This window comes from Lampris incognitus, chromosome 1 (assembly GCF_029633865.1).
Source record: "Lampris incognitus isolate fLamInc1 chromosome 1, fLamInc1.hap2, whole genome shotgun sequence".
NCBI classification, from domain to species: domain Eukaryota; kingdom Metazoa; phylum Chordata; class Actinopteri; order Lampriformes; family Lampridae; genus Lampris; species Lampris incognitus.
The window spans coordinates 128,665,719-128,678,652 of NC_079211.1; the positions used below are offsets into that span (position 1 = coordinate 128,665,719).

At 42.9% G+C, this 12,934-nt stretch overlaps 1 protein-coding gene across 1 annotated transcript in view; it reads left to right on the forward strand.

Moving 5' to 3' along the window:
- The window catches only part of unc5db (unc-5 netrin receptor Db), a 137,738-nt gene extending 125,068 nt beyond the window's left edge, over nt 1-12,670 (forward strand). The window contains exons 14-17 of the mRNA XM_056279580.1: nt 5,953-6,102; nt 9,120-9,284; nt 10,215-10,393; nt 12,400-12,670. Of these exons, the coding sequence (XP_056135555.1) occupies nt 5,953-6,102; nt 9,120-9,284; nt 10,215-10,393; nt 12,400-12,670 (765 nt within the window). The remainder of the gene's footprint in view (nt 1-5,952; nt 6,103-9,119; nt 9,285-10,214; nt 10,394-12,399) is intronic.
- Nucleotides 12,671-12,934: the final 264 nt, after the last annotated feature.

Sequence of the window (12,934 nt, forward strand, 5' to 3'; positions counted from 1 at the left end):
CCAATTGTGACTCCGACCAAGCCGGAGGTAACACGGGGATTAGATCCGGTGATCCCCGCGTTGGTAGGCAGCAGAATAGACCGCTACGCTACGCGGACATCCTGCCACAGCATTTGTTACAGATGTTTGATTTGTTACTTAAAAGGCTGATTCGTGATATTTGTTCTATACGTTTGATTTTTTTTGTAAACTATAAATTGTGACAAACACAAAATTAATATGTTGCTCCAACAGTTCCTTAAAGAGTCTTTCAATAATTCTAACAGCAGACATTTTGGCATACCATAACAAGGTTAACATGGCTGTAGCAAATGCCATTAATTGGGCGTCCATTTCATTTATGTGTCGCTGTGCCCCAGTAATGGACATCTCCAGTACAGTTAACATCATACTGGTACACAGCAACACCTCTGAAAAACGCAGATAGCTTCAGGTGTGTTCACTCTGCTGTGTTACGCCAAGATGTCTGCTGTGCAAACGGTCCATACTTCAGCAACAGTAACAAAATGGAGTTTGCCAGTGGTGAGCTTGGCAGTGGTCAGCGTTTACACAATCGAACACAAAATATTTTCAGGCAGCAGAAAAAAAAGCAAACATTTAAGCATGTCATAACAAATATTTTGTCTTTTTTTTTCTTAAATCAATTTAACCTTTTTTTATTCACAGAACCATGCACACGTTTTACAGAATTCACTACATGACTTGCTGGCAGTCTTCTGAATAAAAACCACATAGCTCCCCCATTTTCTCATCCCCTGCGTAGCCTGTGGAATAACAAGTATACAAAAGCATTCCCTTCATTTACTGGCACACAGCATTTCAATGCGGACACTAGAACATTTCACCGCCTCATGCATCACAATTATTGTACACATACAGCGCACAATGAAACAGCCATGTTTTCAAGCATAGGAACACATCACTCTGCTTACGTGTCATCTAAAAACATGGCACATGAACACAAGAAAATAACAATACTGAACTGAACACAGCATCTAAACAAGTACATCACTTACAAATATGCGCTATTACTACTGCTACACAATTCAGCACACGTCAATTGAAAAATATTAGCTCAGCATAGCACAGTAAACCATAGCAAAATTACGTGATTAATTAGCCATGCATTACATTCACACAGTAAAATTGCACCACATTTAAACACAACTGTAGACAAAGACTTTAGTTCTGCACACACAAAAGTATTCTGCGCGATCCGTGGCTAACCTTTGACCTGATGGTTTACAAATGAAAAATATTCATCCTCCCACTTAGCTGGAGTGTGTGTGCCAACGGCACTCCCTTTTATATGCCATTCCACCCGGATGACACCACCTTAACCATATCCAACCTTAACGGGGTTTTTTTGTTTTGTTTTGTTTTTTTGTTTGTTTTTTTGTTTTTTTGTGGATTTTCCCTCTCCCCCCTGAACAGGTGCTCCAACTAACCAGAGGAGGCGTTAGTCCAGCGACCAGGACATATACCTACATCCGGCTTCCCACCCGCAGACACGGCCAATTGTGTCCCCCGGCAATCCCCGTGTTAGTAGGCAACGGAATAGATCGCTACGCTACCTGCACGCCCCAACCTTATCGTTTTTAACCTTAACCCCCACCCCAACCCTGGGCCTAATGTTAACCTTAACCCTAATCTTAACCTCATGTTAACCCCCAGGTGAAATGGCGTACAAATAGTATGTCCTGCGTACTAATGGCCCCATGCCACATCTCCATTTGATGTAGAACAAGGAGGAATATGGTCTTGTGGAATGATGTGAATGAATGAAAATGAATGAAAGCCACTTTTATTTTGTCATTGTGGGTTACAACGAAATTTGTTCTCCATTACCTTGGTCAGGGGCACAGACAGAAGTATTAACCCTAAGATGCATGCCTTTCTGATGGTGAGGGGAAACCGGAGCACCCTGAGTAAACCCACGCAGACACGGGGAGAACATTCAAACTTGCTGTGAGGCAACAGTGCTAACCACTGGGCCACTGTGTCCCTGGTTTTAATCCACTGTATTTCATCGCCCTATGATGCTCTGAAACTTAGTTACAGGCAACAGCAACATCACTGTGTGCTCACCTTTGAACCCATCACACACCTTCACTTCACATTCACTTGCTGTCAACAAGTGACAGTACGTGGCATCGTGTTTTGTAATTATTCATCGTAGGTATAATTTAAGCAGTTGAGATGAGTTAATTTTTTTCAAATTTTTTTGCCTTTGCTATGAAAAAAACATGTTTTTATGTCATCGTTTGCTCTCTATTTTAAAGAAGGTATTGGTTTAGGGACCATTTAGGCACCAGTACCATTAAAAAAAAGTATAATTTTAGGCATCCGGGTAGCGTAGCAATCTATTCCGTTGCCTGCCAACATGGAGATCGTCGGTTCGGGTCCCTGTGTTACCTCCAGCTTGGTTGGGCATTCCTACAGACACAATTGGCTGTGTATGCGGGTGGGAAGCTGGATGTGGGTATGTGTCCTGATCACTGCACTAGCGCCTCCTCTGGTCGGTTGGGGCGCCTGTTCAGGGGGGAGGGGGAACTGGAGGGAATAGCGTGATCATCCCACGTGCTACGTCCCCCTGGCGAAACTCCTCACTATCAGGTGAAAAGAAGCGGCTGGTGACTCCACATGTATCGGAGGAGGCATGTGGTAGTCTACAGCCCTCTCCGGATTGGCAGAGGGGGTGGAGCAGTGACCGGGACGGATCGGAAGAGTGGGATAATTGGCTGGATAAAATTGGGGAGAGAAGGGTAGAAAAAAAAGTATAATTTCAGCACTGATATGGGGGTGGGGGAGGGACTATATGTACCCATCCCTACATGTATGTTATATTTTATCATTCTTAGAGTAGCAACATTGCCTTAAAACATGAATTACTGTATATTCCCTGGTGGGGGGTATTTAAACATCGTCGCTTGGTAAGACCCCCACATGTTCCTTCCTCGTTGCACCAGTGTGAGCCATTGCAGATTCACTAACCTTGTTAAATAGTCGTGCAGTGTAGAGGGACGCCGTAACAGCTTGACAGATCCCCATCCAGTCCTTTTTTTCTGTTTTTTTTTTTTTTTTTTTTTTATATAGACAGGCCATAGTACTGTAGTCACTTCCATTCAAATGTTAAGTTTTTTTTTCAAATTTGACTTGATTATCCTTCAACGACCTATAGGGTATTTAAGCATTGAGATCTCATCAATGAGCTTCAGGGAAATCAAGCTCTCTGTCCTCCCCAGAGAGACAAAGACTAACAGAACAGAACAGAACAGAGCTGCGAGCGAGCAGAACAGAAGCCAAGTGAGCCCCGGGAGTGACTCAGCCTCCTGATCGCGTTTCTGTCATGCAAGCAGCAGCCGTCAGCAGCAGCTGGCTTTAAAATGCGCTCTGGATTTTCGTTTATGAATTCCCAGCCCGCCGAGCAGATGCCAGACTTTTGCGTGTCCCTTGGGCCCCTGTCTGCTAGCGCCATCTCATCTGCCGTGTGTTTCTGAAGCCCGGCACAAAGTCGATCACAGGCCGAATTCGGGATCAACAGGAGGTCTCTGGAAACACAAGCACTCATATGAGGAGGAGATTTTTTTGTTTTGTTTTGTTTTGGGTTTTTTTTTTCAGATGTGGCCATTACTATCAGACAGCATTACAAGAGTATTTTCCCTTAACAACATGGTGTAGCAATGCTGTAAGCTCGAACCCCTATATCTTTGACGAGTCTATGGTTGTTTTGTTTTGTTTCCCCTGGGGGGGGGGGCGGTTATTTCTAGATCCATGGTCATACATTTTTTTAAATTTGATCAAGGCCTTTTAGTGGTGTTTAGGCTTATGTTGTGGCCGCTGCCGATAAGGCACCAAGTTTAACACCCAGTTTCAGGTAAAAACATGACTATCAACCAAAATTGGAGCTATATGGATTTTCTGCAAAAGCAGCGATAACAAATAAGGGGGAGCTATTTGTTTTCAAATAGGATTCGATAGGAAATGCCACAGTCGACAAAGGGAAGTCCCTTCCCAGGATCACAAAAACCAAGATAGTGAATTTATGGGAGGAAGAGAGAAAGCGGCATAGCTTCAGCATTGTCGGGCCACTGCACCAGCTAGCAGTTTTGAAAGAGGGCAGATGGGAGGCATGTCACATTTTGTTCAACAGATGCCCCACCGTCGTATTTGTTTTTCTATTAGTAGGTTTTTTGTCCGGATTTTGCCACCGGTTGATTGTTTTCACAGCCAAAGCGATGATAGATAAGCACCACACCCCAGGTACACACCTCCAACACACAACATGCACACACACAGACACAAGCATACACCTAAACAAGTGCACACCCGCTGACACTTTGTCAGAATCCATCAGTGTAGTCTGGCATTAGCCATTGCTCTGTTCTCTGTCTTTTGCCTTTGTGATTGAGATGGTGAAGGATAGACAGCATATACCCTGAACTATCCCACAGGGACAGACAGCAATGATGACAGATGAATACCTGCAAGCAACAATCAAAGAGCTCTTTTATCATCACAAATTCAGTTTGGGAGATGGACATTAGCCCTGATACATGCTTTTCCACTGTATTAAATTGAAACTTCAGAGTGTCATGCTGCAAATGTTATGCAAATGGATTTTGTTTAAAGGCAACTTGATGCCATTTCACAAAGGCCCACTTTTTGTGTTGATACAAGTGAGGGGTACATTTATGACAGGAAACAACTCACTAACAGCTGTTTGCAATGATATACGGAGGTAGTGTATTTTCAATGAACAGGACTTGTGTCACTTTTTTTCGCTTCATTTTTTGATCTTCTCTCCTTTCTATTCTACTCTTATTTTTTCTCTTTCCTTCCTTTTCTTTCGCCTCTTCTATTCTCAAGTTTTAATGATCATCCTTTTCTGTCATCTCTCATCTTTCTCCACTCCATTGCCTTCCTTCATTCGCCTCACCTCACCTCACCTTTCCCGTAACCTCTCAAGAGGTCATTTGGGGCACCGCTGTTGAATCCGCAACCAGTCCTTGCCATCTCTGTCTGTCCTCCACTGCCCTCTGTAAGCTGGCAAAGTCAAGGCCTGTCCTCTCTCTGATGTCACATAGCCATCGCTTCTTCTTGCCTTCCTTACTTACCTCTTATCTCCTCTTCTTGCATCTTCTCTTATTTTTCCTCCTCATCCTTCTTTTCTTGCCCTCCTTCACTCTGGTTTCTTCTCTTCTTTTATTTCACACCGCTTATATCACTTATATTGCTTATTATACCACTTATTATTCTTTTATTATTATTAATTATTATTAACTAGCCATCCATTCCATCCATTATCTGAACCGCTTATCCTGCTCTCAGGGTCACGGGGATGCTGGAGCCTATTATTATTAATTATAATTATTATTATTAAATATATCAGTTATATTGCCTATATCACACTGCTTTCAGTGTGGGAAGATGGCAGTGCGAATTCAAATTTGTAGCGGCCTCACCCAGTACTGGTGTGGGAAGATGGTGGTGCGAATGCACATTTGCAGTGGCCTCACCCAGTACCGTCCACGCAGTGTCTTTTTCCACATCTGCGTCTAAGTTTGTCTTTGTTTGATGGCTGGGAGAGCTGGCACTGGATTGGCTTGGAGAGCTTGGTCTGCTGCATCCTGTGGGCCCAGTTTCCACGGCCCTGCCTGGAGCTGTGCCTGAAGAGGTAACACCGAGGGCGGTTTGACAGGATGCGGATGCGGGGCAGGCTATGCAAACTGCTAGCCCATGCAGACCGGCAGTTCCGATAACTGTTCCGATCATCCTGGCTTCCCAATTTTTTTTAATGTTTTTTTTTTTTTTTTAGTTTGGATATTTGTGTTAGTTTGGATATGTGTGTTCTTGAAGTTCTTACAGTTTTTGGATATGTGTTTTTGTCTCTGTGTTGCACTGCTGTGGGCTAGGGGAAATGACAAAGTGTTCCTGATTTCCCCTCTCCAGGGAGTGGTGGCCACAGAAAGGAGCAGAGGAGGACAGCTCCTCGAGGAGCCAAAGATATTGCCTTTCCAAGCAAACACCTTCAGCCTCCAGGTGTCCATCCAGGATGTTCCACATTTCCTCTGGAGCATCAAACCCTTTACCACATGTCAGGTAAGACAAGTGCGCCATGTCATGCCAGAATCGTAAAACTGCATTTCGTAGCGCAAGATCATCAGGTACGCTCCATTTGGTCTTGCAGGTATGCTGCATATTGTGTAGTGGCAAGAAAACTGCTTAAAATGGGGCGCTGGTGGCAGGTATCGCATTTTTTCCTTATCAGCTGGTAACCAATAAATGGCAAGTGTCGATGACGACAATACGAAATGCAAAGACAACACAATAACTTTTCCATTTTCCAGCTGTGCCTAGCTATGTAAAAGATATGTGTTTCCAAGTCCCCATTTGTGCCATTCTTTTGGAACACATGGTACTTTATTTGCTGCACTAGCCGTAGATTCAGGTAGGCACAAGCTGCATGTGCCGTTTGGTATGCCGAGGTAAATTGAATGGCGTGAAAACCATGCCCAACCAGCACAAACCGGCACTGTGCCTGTCAGGTTTTAGAGCGCATCCACAGTTTTTGATGGATGATGTAGCTGTGCTCTCCCAGACAGCTGTGCAGCCCTAAGGGTGCTTACATATGTGTAGCAGCAAAATCTCTTAGCACTGGCCATTGTTTTCCTATGGTGAGTGTTTCACCGCAGTGCTACCTTCCAGTGATGCACAGTGCTCTACCAGGCATTACAGCGCTCTGCTCGGAGTTCAATGGGTTTGAACTTTGACCCCGTTTACCGCTGACCTTTCAAGGGCAGCCAGCAATTTTACAGTGTGTCATGTGATACAGGAAGTGTGAAATTTGAACAAAAAAGAAGACAAACTAATGTTATGCATATCTGAGTTTTCTAAGCTGTGCAACAACACATTAAAATCATAATGAATTGATAATGAAAAAATACAGTTTTGAGCAATGTCAACATTCAGATGGGGCTATTAGGTTTGTGGAGTCAGTTATTTGATAGCCTATTGAGTTGTTTGCTGTGACGTAGTAGTCTCAGGTGCTCTGATTCATTGTGTAGCTATCATTCTATACAAGCCCACAAAGTTGTTTTCTCTGCTTGTTAACTTCTTGCTCTCTACTTACAATTGCACCTCTTTGATGACACATCTACTGGCTCTTTTATCCTGTGGAGGATTCAGCGGTGTGCCGGCGCCCTCACGCTTGTCTTAATACTGCATTCACACCAAAAGCTACATGCTACTTTATTCACCCTAAAAATCCAAAAGTGCTACCAACTAGGCCACAATTTCATGATAAGTTTGACTACACCATTATGCAGCGTTAGCACTAGCATAAGCTACAATGACTCCGTGTTTTCAAAGCAAATAAAAACTTATCAGAGAATCCAACAATTTAGCTGATCCTTTCACCATGCTAATTTCCTCCTATTTCGGGCTTCGTATGACACCAAGGTGTTATCATGCAAAGCGGGACATGCGAAAACAGCATGAATCCATTTATCCTCTATTTTGGCTTCTCTCCTCCAGGCTTGACGTCGCAGGGGTCATGGCATTGTGATCACAAACAAAAATGATTGCCTGTCACTTCGTCGATTCTGGCAACTTTCAAAAAGTTGCCTGGTGCGACGCAGTAGTTCAGAGCAACAAAGCCTCAAGTTGAAGCTTTCTGTTGACTTTTCATTCATTCTTGTTGCCTTGTACCTTTTGGTATGAATGGAGCATAAAGCAGCTTAAGCAGCACACATTGCCTTGACATTCTGTAAGATTTAGCACTCAAAGTTCAATTCGATTAAACTTCAACCTCCAAATAACTGACCTCTGCGGGAAATGCATTCCAGCATTTACACGAGGCAGAAGACACTGTGACTTATCACTTATTCCATGTACTGTCTTCTTTGTGACTTAATGCACTCTGGCTCACTCTGCTTGGCAAAAACGGTGCGCGTTGATGCACAATTTCACACCATAATCACATTTATGCACAATTTTGGTGTGAAAGTGGCATTGGACTGTTTCAGTATGCAGATCTGACCTTGATCTTCTTTCCTATCATGAAAAATTTGATTTCTTTTAGATACTGTCATCCAAGAGCAGAAGTCAGTCCTTCCAAAGAGTGGTACTTGCTAAAGTCTCAGCAGATGTTTGACAGCATCACCCCGTCAGTCACAGTGATAGAATCATTTTGTTTTTTGTTTTGTTTTGTTTTTTCAACTGCATTTGGATGTAAACAGAAATGAACAGAATACACACATCAGCAGAACAACCTGACTTTGTCCCAACTGTATTGTATTATTCCACATCTTAATACAGGCTAACGGCTCAACATTTTAAATTGGCACTTCCTAGTTCCTTATTTATGACAGTCCCAAGAAAGAGAGGCTCTGGGAACCTCCATCTTTCTGAGATCCGGTGTGGAGTAATGGCCACATGCAGCGCCATACATCAAGCAAGCTTTTAGTGCTAAAAAGCAACTAGGGTCTTCAATGTCCATCACCCCCATCACCTCCTCGACATGCACGCACACACTCACATACACCCACACACCCTCATTCCATTATCCTTGGTGTGCTGCAACGGCTAAGGAAGATCAAAGCCACAGGAGTTAAATCTTCTGTAGGCACCCCGACTGGAGCTTTTAACGCCGTGGTCCATGTCAGGAATCATTTATAGGTCACCTTAATATGTAGATATGAAAGAAAAGAAGTGCACTGGAGGTCAAGGACATTTCCCGCCCTCATGTTCCCACCCTTTGGAAATTAATTATACATCAAAGGCTTCTTTTTCCCCACATTCACAGACGTCCTCCTTACAATATTTAGCCTGCAAGCAGCTTTTATTATCAGTGTTAAGTGCAACCCATGCTGTATTTGCAAATTATTTTTGAGGGGCTTTTTTTCTCTCTCTCCCTCTTGCCATGTTTAAAGCTATAGTAGATTAACTTATTTTAAATGGAAAATTCGTCTCTTAATCTTTTATCTTTTTGCCTACATGTGGTAGTGAGAAGGACAAGCTGAGCCATCTCATATAGGAGGTGTCCGACTCCCTTTGTACTTTATATCTCATCTTGCAATCCCTTATCCTTTTCTTCCCCCTCCTCCTCTCCTCCTCAGGAATTCTCCTTCCTCCAAGTGTGGTGCAGCAACCAGCAACCACTGCACTGTGCCTTCTCTCTGGAGAGATACAGCCCTGCCACCACCCAGCTCTCCTGCAAAATCAGCGTGCGGCAGGTCAAGGGGCACGAGCAGATTTTGCAGGTCTACACGGCCGTGGCCGAGGTGAGCCTCTGCGGCAGCGAAGGGCACTTCACTTTCTCATGCAACCTTTATCTAACCTTGGTGGAATATGTCCGCTGACAGCAGGGGCCAGCTCTCCTGAGCTTGCATTGTGTATTAATAGAGAGAAGAGGACACACTATTTAAACTCACAGACCATCCTCATGCTGCTCGAGATGGCATACAATAGAGATCACATTTTACCCCGACGAAAAAGGGGGCTTTGCAGTCAGACTGGGGTCAAATAGTATTTGTGTAGAGGATAGTATAACAGACATGTTACAGTGGGTGCTGGGTGATTGGGGTCTGTCGGATAGAAAATTACGATAAGTGACAGAGAGTTAGACAGTCACAATAAAGGATTTGCAAGGCAACATTTATAAGTTAAAGACAGCATGAAATTGCATTCAGAGTGTATCTTGATTCTGTAATGTGGCGTATTTCCAAGCAAGATAGGATATTAGGATGGAAGAAAATGTAGGGAGGAATGTAATTTGATCCTTCAGGATTTGATTGGACGGTGCAAAACATTTTATGATATTATTGGTTGGAATGTTGCTCGCACGCCCACTTGGACTTGGTGACAATCATAAAATCTTGTCTGTTTTAGAGGAAGTTATGGTGATTAGATTTGGATGTAAAATAAGTAAAAAAAATAATTTTTTCATATTTTTTTTTTGGCATAAGTTGTTGATTAGGTGCATGATATGACTTGGGAAATGAGCTAACAGTATAAAAACATCAATTTTCATTTCATGTTGTTTTTGTAACGTTCCTGTGAACGACCGCCTACCTGCTTCGTTCTAATGCGTATTGATGCAGCACACCTTACCCATCTGGTACCCCAAGTAGATTAAAACAAGCTTGAGATTTATTCACACATGCTGCGTGACCCAGGTTTGATTAAAGTCTGTTTTTCTTTTGTCCTTCAAGAATGAAAAGGAGTCGGTCCCATTTTTTATGCAGACGGACTGCACTGTCACCTCCCAGACAGGGCCCAAGGCCTTCAAAATCCCCCTGTCCATCCGCCAGAGGATCTGTGCCACCTTTGACACTGCCAATGCCAAGGGCAAGGACTGGCAGCTCCTAGCCCAGAAACTCAACCTAGATCGGTGAGTGTCCTCGTCTGAGCGTGTGACAGTGAATCTGATTTAACTGTACACAAAGTGCACCACAGTCCAACATGCTGGCATCGTCTTAAAACACGACAGTGCTGTGAATGTTTTCCAACTCGTGAATGTTTTACATGTTGATCACCACTGGGTGTGTTTTGCAGCTTACCTTCTCACTTGTCTGTGTTTGAATGACTGCAACGGAAATTTAGCTGTATACGAATGCATAAGCTGTCTGTTGACCACCGTTCCGTATGATGAGCACCGTGGTTTTCTACTCGCCTTGAAAACTTAATTTCCCCCAGGACAATAAACAGCATTGTACTGTTTGCTCCTCTAACATTACTAGCTATGCAGCTTGCATAATGTAAGCAGGCTCTGTAATGTCTATGTAATCATGATCATGATTTGGTGTGGGTGGCTCATATGTAATCCTTTTATTTTTACAAATAAGGAATATGCATGTGCTATGAGACACTGCACCTTACATTTACTTGATCAATACATTGTTTTCGCCTTGGTATTGACTCATTGCAACTGTATAATCTTACATTGAGTGTGTGATTCATGAGGGTTTGGTATGTAGGAGTCTTTAAGGCTTCCAAATTACCCCAGATAAGCTTTCCTCTGTACATTAGGCTGCTTTGAACTGAGCCTGATGTGACCAATGGCTGCAGCCTTTTCAGCTGGGTGGGTTATTCTCTTTATGCAAATGTAGCATAGCATGTCAGTGTAATACTGCCCTCCACTGGATTTAGCAGAACAACAAGTATTTTTAGAGCTGGTGGGCAACGGAAAATTCAAAGGCTATTTTTGTATTTATTTATTTTTAATTTTACTTTCTTTTTATAATCTTCCGCACAAACTTAGAGGGAATAAAATGAACATAAACAGAAGCCCAGCAGGAGTAACATATTTTGGATTGCTACTTAACCATGTCCAAGCTATGTTATAAGGGTTAACCTAAGATTTCTCAAACAGAAATGTGTCTCTGATGTCTGTATATCTACTCATAAACATGCACTGTCATGGCTTATTTGTCCATCTCGCTGTCCAGTTCACATTCTTCCATATATCCACTATAATGTGTACCACTCTGGTACATATATCCACTCTAATGTGTCCATATCACAGAATGTATGTCCTTATCATTGTCCATTTTCAGGTCCATTTCATATTTGTATTTATATTTACCTCACTGTTCATTTCAGACTTGTGTACTAATACCACTGTCCCATTTACAACATCTGCATCTATATCACTTTCAGTATGACATGACCACTCCACATTATATGCTATTATACTAAAATCACTATCTATTCAGCATGTCTATGTCTCAGTACATATGTGTCCATGTCATTTCCTGTTTCCATCTCACCGCATTGATTTTCACATCATCGACCCTTTCACCTGTCCGTTTAACAACATCAAAAACTATTTTCGAATAAATGTTAAGTGATTTGTAACAATATTTTATATGACTAATTTTGATAACTAAGTGGTTCGTCTTATAAACCACTGTAGAACTAGATTCTTGAGGGGAGGGGGTGTTTTGTATTTCAACACTGTCTTTTAAGGATTTCTATTATACACAAATGCCATCTACTTTTACACATCTCTGATCAACAAGACATAAATAGTAAACATGGCAACCCCCCCTTTCTTCCTTCCTTTTCGCTCTCCTTACATGCAATACCAAAATTAAATGCATAAATTGTCTTATAGTGTTAAAAATTTCCACAATTATTGACTAGTCAAAAAAAAATTTGACACAGCAAAAAAAAAAAAAAAAAGCCCAACTGAAATAACAGCAAAAGCAAGCATTTCACACCTTTTAGGTATGTTAACTGGGATTTAGAGCATCCAGACAGTCTGGTCAATAATTTGTCCACCACTGAAAATTACATCAAATTGGCTTCAAATCCAAACGTGGCACAAAGACTCTTAACTCTCTTGCAGGCATTACACACACTGATATATACCGCTTTCTACTGCTTCCTCCACAGAAACCTTTGTTATTTTGCTAAACAGCAGAGTCCATCCGCGGTGATTTTGAGCCTGTGGGAGGCCCGTCACCAGGACACAGGCGACCTTGACTCTCTGGCTAGCGCCCTGGAGGAGATCAGCAAGATCCACTCCAGAAGCTCGCCCAAGAGCCAGGACGAACCGCCATACGACTTCCGGCACACACAGCCGAGCGGGCCGGCGTGTCTGTGTCCGACGGACAAACTCAAAAGTCACGCGACAGAGGACTCGACTCCCGAGTACACAGGCTGAGAGTCGCAGAGGAACATTGATGGAAGCCCGAGTCTGAAACCCCTGACGGACTAAACGTAGTGCATACCATATGTGCACGTGGCCGGTGATGGAGAACAACACATCAGCAGTGCATTGAGAGGTTTTATCAAGGGTTGTCGGCAGGAAGTAGACAGCAGTGGAGAGGGCGACGCGCTGACCAAGTCACTCCTGTTTTGGAGATTTGCGGCTGCCTTCCATCGGGTCTACCCCTTTCTCTTTCAAGAATCAGTCTGAGTCTCCTGT